Genomic DNA, 9,232 nt, shown 5'->3' on the forward strand with positions numbered 1-9,232 from the left:
TGTTGAACGAGTCCTTCCCAGTGCTGAGCAAGTCCCTCCCAGTGTTGAACGAGTCCCTCCCAGTGTTGAACGAGTCCCTCATAGTGCTGAGCGAGTCCCTCCCAGTGTTGAACGAGTCCCTCCCAGTGCTGAGCAAGTCCCTCCCAGTGTTGAACGAGTCCCTCCCAGTGTTGAACGAGTCCCTCATAGTGCTGAGCGAGTCCCTACCAGTGCTGAACGAGTCCCTCATAGTGCTGAGCGAGTCCCTCCCAGTGTTGAACGAGTCCCTCCCAGTGTTGAACGAGTCCCTCCCAGTGCTGAACGAGTCCCTCCCAGTGTTGAACGAGTCCCTCCCAGTGTTGAACGAGTCCCTCCCAGTGCTGAGCGAGTCCCTCCCAGTGTTGAACGAGTCCCTCATAGTGCTGAGCGAGTCCCTCCCAGTGTTGAACGAGTCCCTCCCAGTGTTGAACGAGTCCCTCCCAGTGCTGAGCGAGTCCCTCCCAGTGTTGAACGAGTCCCTCCCAGTGCTGAACGAGTCCCTCCCAGTGTTGAACGAGTCCCTCCCAGTGTTGAACGAGTCCCTCATAGTGCTGAGCGAGTCCCTCCCAGTGTTGAACGAGTCCCTCCCAGTGCTGAGCGAGTCCCTCCCAGTGTTGAACGAGTCCCTCCCAGTGCTGAGCGAGTCCCTCCCAGTGCTGAACGAGTCCCTCCCAGTGTTGAACGAGTCCCTCATAGTGCTGAGCGAGTCCCTCCCAGTGTTGAACGAGTCCCTCCCAGTGCTGAGCGAGTCCCTCCCAGTGTTGAACGAGTCCCTCCCAGTGCTGAGCGAGTCCCTCCCAGTGTTGAACGAGTCCCTCCCAGTGCTGAGCGAGTCCCTCCCAGTGTTGAACGAGTCCCTCCCAGTGTTGAACGAGTCCCTCATAGTGCTGAGCGAGTCCCTCCCAGTGTTGAACGAGTCCCTCCCAGTGCTGAGCGAGTCCCTCCCAGTGTTGAACGAGTCCCTCCCAGTGCTGAGCGAGTCCCTCCCAGTGCTGAACGAGTCCCTCCCAGTGTTGAACGAGTCCCTCATAGTGCTGAGCGAGTCCCTCCCAGTGTTGAACGAGTCCCTCCCAGTGCTGAGCGAGTCCCTCCCAGTGTTGAACGAGTCCCTCCCAGTGCTGAGCGAGTCCCTCCCAGTGTTGAACGAGTCCCTCCCAGTGCTGAGCGAGTCCCTCCCAGTGTTGAACGAGTCCCTCCCAGTGCTGAGCGAGTCCCTCCCAGTGTTGAACGAGTCCCTCCCAGTGCTGAGCGAGTCCCTCCCAGTGTTGAACGAGTCCCTCCCAGTGTTGAACGAGTCCCTCATAGTGCTGAGCGAGTCCCTCCCAGTGTTGAACGAGTCCTTCCCAGTGCTGAGCGAGTCCCTCCCAGTGTTGAACGAGTCCCTCCCAGTGTTGAACGAGTCCCTCCCAGTGTTGAACGAGTCCCTCATAGTGCTGAGCGAGTCCCTCCCAGTGTTGAACGAGTCCCTCCCAGTGCTGAGCGAGTCCCTCCCAGTGTTGAACGAGTCCCTCCCAGTGCTGAGCGAGTCCCTCCCAGTGTTGAACGAGTCCCTCCCAGTGTTGAACGAGTCCCTCATAGTGCTGAGCGAGTCCCTCCCAGTGTTGAACGAGTCCTTCCCAGTGCTGAGCAAGTCCCTCCCAGTGTTGAACGAGTCCCTCCCAGTGTTGAACGAGTCCCTCATAGTGCTGAGCGAGTCCCTCCCAGTGTTGAACGAGTCCCTCCCAGTGTTGAGCGAGTCCCTCCCAGTGCTGAGCGAGTCCCTCATAGTGCTGAGCGAGTCCCTCCCATTGTTGAACGAGTCCCTCCCAGTGTTGAACGAGTCCCTCCCAGTGTTGAACGAGTCCCTCCCAGTGCTGAGCGAGTCCCTCATAGTGCTGAGCGAGTCCCTCCCAGTGTTGAACGAGTCCCTCCCAGTGTTGAACGAGTCCCTCCCAGTGTTGAACGAGTCCCTCATAGTGCTGAGCGAGTCCCTCCCAGTGTTGAACGAGTCCCTCCCAGTGTTGAACGAGTCCCTCCCAGTGCTGAGCGAGTCCCTCCCAGTGTTGAACGAGTCCCTCCCAGTGCTGAACGAGTCCCTCCCAGTGTTGAACGAGTCCCTCCCAGTGTTGAACGAGTCCCTCCCAGTGCTGAGCGAGTCCCTCCCAGTGTTGAACGAGTCCCTCCCAGTGCTGAGCGAGTCCCTCCCAGTGCTGAACGAGTCCCTCCCAGTGTTGAACGAGTCCCTCATAGTGCTGAGCGAGTCCCTCCCAGTGTTGAACGAGTCCCTCCCAGTGCTGAGCGAGTCCCTCCCAGTGTTGAACGAGTCCCTCCCAGTGCTGAGCGAGTCCCTCCCAGTGTTGAACGAGTCCTTCCCAGTGCTGAGCGAGTCCCTCCCAGTGTTGAACGAGTCCTTCCCAGTGCTGAGCGAGTCCCTCCCAGTGTTGAACGAGTCCCTCCCAGTGCTGAGCGAGTCCCTACCAGTGCTGAACGAGTCCCTCCCAGTGTTGAACGAGTCCCTCATAGTGCTGAGCGAGTCCCTCCCAGTGTTGAACGAGTCCCTCCCAGTGCTGAGCGAGTCCCTCCCAGTGTTGAACGAGTCCCTCATAGTGTTGAACGAGTCCCTACCAGTGCTGAACGAGTCCCTCCCAGTGTTGAACGAGTCCCTCCCAGTGCTGAGCGAGTCCCTCCCAGTGCTGAACGAGTCCCTACCAGTGCTGAACGAGTCCCTCCCGGTGTTGAACGAGTCCCTCCCAGTGCTGAGCGAGTCCCTACCAGTGCTGAACGAGTCCCTCCCAGTGTTGAACGAGTCCCTACCAGTGCTGAACGAGTCCCTCCCAGTGTTGAACGAGTCCCTCCCAGTGCTGAGCGAGTCCCTCCCAGTGCTGAACGAGTCCCTACCAGTGCTGAACGAGTCCCTCCCGGTGTTGAACGAGTCCCTCCCAGTGCTGAGCGAGTCCCTACCAGTGCTGAACGAGTCCCTCCCAGTGTTGAACGAGTCCCTCATAGTGCTGAGCGAGTCCCTCCCAGTGTTGAACGAGTCCCTCCCAGTGCTGAGCGAGTCCCTCCCAGTGTTGAACGAGTCCCTACCAGTGCTGAACGAGTCCCTCCCAGTGTTGAACGAGTCCCTCCCAGTGCTGAGCGAGTCCCTCCCAGTGTTGAACGAGTCCCTACCAGTGCTGAACGAGTCCCTCATAGTGCTGAGCGAGTCCCTCCCAGTGCTGAGCGAGTCCCTCCCAGTGTTGAACGAGTCCCTCATAGTGCTGAGCGAGTCCCTCCCAGTGTTGAACGAGTCCCTCCCAGTGTTGAACGAGTCCCTACCAGTGCTGAACGAGTCCCTCCCAGTGCTGAACGAGTCCCTCCCAGTGCTGAACGAGTCCCTCATAGTGCTGAGCGAGTCCCTCCCAGTGCTGAACGAGTCCCTCCCAGTGCTGAACGAGCCCCTCATAGTGCTGAGCGAGTCCCTCCCAGTGCTGAGCGAGTCCCTCCCAGTGTTGAACGAGTCCCTCATAGTGCTGAGCGAGTCCCTCCCAGTGCTTAGCGAGTCCCTCCCAGTGCTGAACGAGTCCCTCCCAGTGCTGAGCGAGTCCCTCCCAGTGCTGAACGAGTCCCTCCCAGTGTTGAACGAGTCCCTCATAGTGCTAAGAGTCCCTCCCAGTGCTGAGCCATGTATTACCATGTATGCAGATGATACTCAGTAAATTCTGTTAGTCACGAAATAACTTTGAGGCTTTTAACAAGAATCTAAAGTTTTCTGTAATAAAGATAAAAATGTAAAATAAAGCATCAGTTTTAACTGAACCATGAATAAGGTTTAAACTAATGCTGTGATATTTATTTTTTCGTTGTATTTGTCAGGTTGGGGTCTGAACTGCTTCCTCTCCCCGGAACATCCAAAGATCATTCCCCCCATCCTGCCCTCCCTCCGCTGGCTGGCGCCTGGGCTCGCCAGTGCACTGGTGGTGCTTGGTGTTTGGGGGTGGATGCCCAGGCGGCTACTGGCTCATTCCTGGCAGCTAATCCAGGAGGTCCCCCTGGGCCCGGCCGGGGTTCCCGCTGACAGGTGGGCAACCCTGGGGCCTCAGGTCCCTGGGGTCCATAGCCAGATCCACTTCGGGGTGGCTGGTTTCTGGCAGAGCCCGTGGACTACTCCACGTAGCTCCTGGGGGCTCCGACATTGCGGAGGCTTGCGGTTTTCCTCGAGGTCATCTGTCCTCCTCCCTTTGTGGGGGTCGGATTTACTGGGTTGGCCCCTCCTGGGCACCTTTCCTCTTGGGGTCCCTTTGGGCGTCTGGGGCTTTGGGTCCCCCGGCGCTTGCCTCGGTGCTCTTGAGGGGCGCGTCTATGGCTCCTCACAACCACTATTGAGCATTTTTCCTTTGCATAAACTTTACATGCTCAAGTGCCCTCTAATGAGCAACTACAGGTGCTTGGTTCCAGGTACTCAAGAGATTCACCTCCATACAGATAATAGCCCATATTCTGATCTTCAGGTAACACAGTATACATGTTAGATTAAATAATACTACTTATACTTCAGCGATAGTATCAAGGTGTTACTTTATTGTATCCCTTATACTATATCCGGAACACTATGGCGATAGCCGTACTGCTCCACTTGTGAAAGCAAAATCTGTTGGGCTTTTTTTTTTTCTGGCATCAAGACAATTATTCTAATTACCACATTGCCAGAAAGGACACCGTTAAGAAAATAAATAAATAAAGTGATGCTGTCAAATGTTTCAAAGCAATTCTAACAGCAATATAAATACATTTTACAGCTGCTTCACACTGCAGGGTCTAAATAGACCTAAACGTTTTAATTGTTCTCTGCTGTTTCTCTCAAGTAGAAATAGAACAAGGAGGAAGAGGACGCAGGAAAAGCAGGACTAATTTAGTAAAGATGAGTTAACAGAAGCCATGCATCAGGCATTCTTAGAGGAAACATTTAAAGATGGAGGCTGAGCATACCCATCTGGCCGGTTGCGATGACGTTTTTGTATTTTGGATGCTGGTTGACGGTCAGACAGAGGATGTCATCTGTGTGTTCAAGGTAGAAACTCTGAGTTCCTACAGTGCAAAAGAGGAAAACAGTTGGCTAATGTAAAGCTTCATCTATTAAAGACATTTTGATGAAGAAAGTTTTATAAACTGGTTTATTTAAATGCAACATTGGAAATTATCATTTATATGACTTGATTAAACTGGGTTTACACTCATTTGGAGGTTATAACCTATTCTGTGTTATCCAATGGTATAAAAATCCATAATGCATTGGTACCATTGCTCAGACTGTGGACGATGGCAGTGGCAGCAGTGTGATAGACAATATCAGAGCCGTCGTTGAGGTAGTGCAAGTTATTACGACAATCGAAGCCTCTGAAACCAAACACGTGTTCCAAAACCAGGTCCTAGAAACGGAAAACAGAGGAAAGAAGAACATGAAGAGGAGGGAAGAGCGAATGAGAGGCGCAGGCTGAAGCAAAGAGAACTGACCTCCACTGATCTCTTTTTCTTGGACACATTGTTCCTCTGAAGTTTCTCAGGCTGTGGAGCTGCTCGACTCACAGGAGGCCTAAAGGACCAATTAGTGAGTTTATAATTAAAAGGTCAAATAAAAACTACAAAAACACACATGATGAATAACAGCCTGGTGGTCCAAGTGAACTAAATACATGAGATTATTCTCAATTACGTAACCATGAAAAAATAATGGCTGATAAAAGACAGGAGTGACTTTGGAGACAAAAAGTGAAGACCTGGGAAAAGCCGTTTTAGAGCAAACATCTGTCTGTTTATGACACTAATGGTTGGATTTAATCTGTTCTACTTTGAATGAAACCCGGCACCCCTAGCCAAGGAAACATTCTCACTTCATTCTCTGGGATCTACACACATGCACAGCCCAGAGGGGAAATACAGATGGGTTATCTTCAGTGTTGCTTCCTATTGGGACCCACTAAGAAGACCACCACAGGCAATGGCTCATTAGAACTTGATCAGATGCCTGAACCAGAGTCACTGATATCCAGAAGCTCAGACTCTAAAGGCTGTCTTCCTTTTTGATAAAGCTTCTAGTTAGAGTGGCTCAGGTTATCCTGAGCTATCTCTATAGTTCTGCTGCTATAGGCTTAGACTGCTGGAGGACATAGGGACCCCTTTTTCATCATTCTGCTTCATTCTATCTCTATTCTCCCACTCTGCAGAATCTGTTAGTTCAATCTCTAACATTCTGCTCTCTCTGCTTTTTCTCATAGTAGCTTCATCTGGTCTGTTCCTGTTTGGCTGTGACTCCATCCTGGAGAGAAATATCAGCTGTGCTGCTGCCATCAACACCTTTGTTTCTAGATGTTGGAGCTTGGCCTGTTTTCCAGTGTAGTCCTGTTTCTCTGACTATGACTAACTGGATGTGCTCTCTTCATCCTCTGACATGGGAGCTGGCTCGGAGCTCGTCTGCCTGGCTGTGTGTTTCCTGGACGGGGCCGCCTGTGGAGCTCGTTGACAGTTGCCTTTTGTATCTATGCTTCTTTTTCTATGTCTTCTTCTGTCTCCTTGAACCCCAGTGGGCCTCAGCAGATGGCCGCTCACACTGAGCCTGGTTCTGCTGGAGGTTTCTTCCTGTTCAAAGGGAGTTTTTCCTCTCCACTGTCGCTACAAGCATGCTTAGTGTGAGGGATTGCTGAAGAGTCAATGAGTCGATGCATTCAGCTGGTTTTCCTTAGATAGAAAACTTTGAATCAATCTGACTGGATGATCTGGTTGAACTGGAAAGTGACCTGAGATGACATGATGTGAATTGGAGCTATAGAAATAAACTGAATAGAATTCAGTTCAGTTAAAGGCTGAACAGACCAATATATTGGGAGCTTTACATTTTGCCCCTGTTGATTCTTCTTCATAACAGGCCAGAGCAGCAACATTTAGCCCCATCTGTCCACTCTGTTCAACTTTCTAGAGAGAGTCCAGCTCTTTCCGGGAATAACCCTGTGTTTGATGGTAAGTTTAAACACCATATATCTAGTTAGGATTGCTCATCCTTACCCATAACTAAAGGAACATTTCATATCTCTGTGGAGACATCCTGACAGCTAGAATTGTTCCCAGTCCTTCCCTTCCACCTGACTCTCACCTCTAGTTTCCAACTTCTTAGAAAGTAAATAAGGGAAACTTCTTAGCCAGGGATTGACTTCCACTCTTCCACCATGGGAAATCTTTTTTTGCATTTCCTTCTACGTGTGAAAGGATTTGTGAACTTTTGGCATCAACCAGGATACATTTTGACAATATTTTTGCTCTAAATATGGGACCGTTCCTTATGTGGGCCACCCCACACACACACTCAGACATCCCTTCGCATGGGCTCTGGTAAAAGGAGCGATCTGCTGTTATTCCAGGCTGGGCCTGACCGAGCTCCAGGAGACAAAACAAGGTTTCCAAGCATAGGAAGCTTTTATCTTCTAAGAGTTTTTACTAGATAATTGCCAGGGATCATTTAGCCATCAGTGAGGAACATAACAGATGATTATGTTCATTCTGACAACAGACAGATGGACATGCAAGTGGACAGGTTTTACCTGGATCCCCTGGAAAGCAAAGGGACAGAGTCAAGTCACAGATTAGAACAAGCACCCCATCACTCTTGTTCTCATGTGTGCAGCAGCAGCCAGTCAAAATGGCCCTTCCCAGTCAAAAGCCAGCCCAATGGCAGCCGACTTCCAGCCAGTGGAGTGACGCCCTCCCTCTCCTGGGTGTGCATATTTTGTTTACTCTGACTCCACCCTTTCACTGAATTACAGGGTCTGACCAGGAGATGGCGCTTCGCTTTAGATCCGAAAGTCCACAAATCATGACAAATAACATTTTAGTACAAATTTTGATGTTTAAAAAGGAATTGTAGGGGACCAGCCAAGGACCCATCAAGGAAGGTTGGGGAATTTTGAATGGCTACTACTGTAATTTACAGTAACAGCCGACATATCACACACCCACAATGCACACACATGCAGACAAACGCTATAGGCCCGTAGAAACACGTGTGACTGGTTGTAGCTACATGCTAACAAAATGCCACTGGCGTAGTTTCAAACTAACAAGCTTATTGAGCCATTTTACCCTCACCTTTATTCATCCTGTTCAGGAAGACGTGATTTTCCTAATAAGTCATTTCTACTGTTAACATTTAGCAGGTATAACATTGACCACTAAGACTAACTTACTGATTTTCCTGTTTTCGTGTGAATGAAACCATGGGAGAGGAAGGGGAGGTGTCCTGCTGCTTTGGTCAGGGCTCTGCTTTAGGACCATGTCCCACCTTCTCTATCCAGCGTCTGCCTGATGTCCCAGATTCTCCTAAAACACTGGCATACGCTCAACTTTCTATGTATTTTTTCAATTTTGGGCGTATAAGTAGAGTATTCATAAGTCCAGAACTTCTTTACGACAGCGTAAGTTCTGCATAACACACGGCAGCGTAATGCCCATGAAATGATGCACAGTGTCCTGAGGGGGGCAGCGATGCACCACGGAGGCGCCCGCCCTGCATAAAAAGATTTCTTTGTAAGGTTAAATATTAAAGTGTGCCTTTTTTTGTCCTCCTGAATAGGGGTGATTGTTTAGAGGCTTTGTTCCATTCTTTATGCTGAGATGTAGGGAAAGGAAGGAGGGTTGAGAAGAAGTGTCCTCCCTTGGTTAGATATCGGGGAAAACATAGATAAACATGTCCTTATTGTGTTCAAGATTCTCACGTCCTGTTTTTGGCGTGAACAGGAAACAGTTGTCTGAAATGTTTATCTGAACAAATTTATGTCTTTTGATGAACTAAAGTGTTTATCTTGGGAAGACTCAATGTTCGTGTGTAAGGAGTCTCTTTATAATGCAATGGTGGCCAGCGACCTAGCCAGAGCTACACTGGGAGCTGTAGCAGCTGTTTCGTGTAGTTCTCCTCTGCAGAGTAAAATAAAACCTTTTCTTCCTTGCATATCAACTCTCAGTGCTCATTTTTACTCCACAGCATCATGTCTGCTAGGAAGTTTGTTTGCTGTGGCCCTGAACGCAGGGAGGATCCTTCTGGCTCACCCTATGATGGGGATGAAGTCTGGAGGAGAACTGACGGTTTCCTCCTGTGAACCCCCTTTATACCAAAACGCTGCCAATACGCCATTATACAGTAGCTGGAAGTTAGAAACACGTTCAGCGCTCGTCTGGAACACGGCAGATACCTTGATATGCGTTGGAGAGA

The 9,232-nt window shown here is 50.4% G+C and overlaps 1 protein-coding gene across 4 annotated transcripts in view; it reads right to left on the reverse strand.

Moving 5' to 3' along the window:
* Positions 1–9,232, reverse strand: part of LOC119798722 (echinoderm microtubule-associated protein-like 6) — an 84,771-nt gene that overhangs the window by 8,870 nt on the left and 66,669 nt on the right. For 2 of the 4 annotated variants that reach the window (XM_038308299.1, XM_038308297.1), the window contains exons 30-33: positions 7,569–7,577; positions 5,491–5,569; positions 5,276–5,405; positions 4,966–5,064 (exon numbers count right to left, since the gene is read on the reverse strand). In XM_038308299.1, coding sequence (XP_038164227.1) covers positions 4,966–5,064; positions 5,276–5,405; positions 5,491–5,569; positions 7,569–7,577 — 317 coding nt within the window. The remainder of the gene's footprint in view (positions 1–4,965; positions 5,065–5,275; positions 5,406–5,490; positions 5,570–7,568; positions 7,578–9,232) is intronic. The other 2 variants (XM_038308300.1, XM_038308298.1) reach the window with 1 other exon arrangement.

This window comes from Cyprinodon tularosa, unplaced genomic scaffold (assembly GCF_016077235.1).
Source record: "Cyprinodon tularosa strain WSP-4 unplaced genomic scaffold, ASM1607723v1 ctg634, whole genome shotgun sequence".
Taxonomy (NCBI): Eukaryota; Metazoa; Chordata; class Actinopteri; order Cyprinodontiformes; family Cyprinodontidae; genus Cyprinodon; species Cyprinodon tularosa.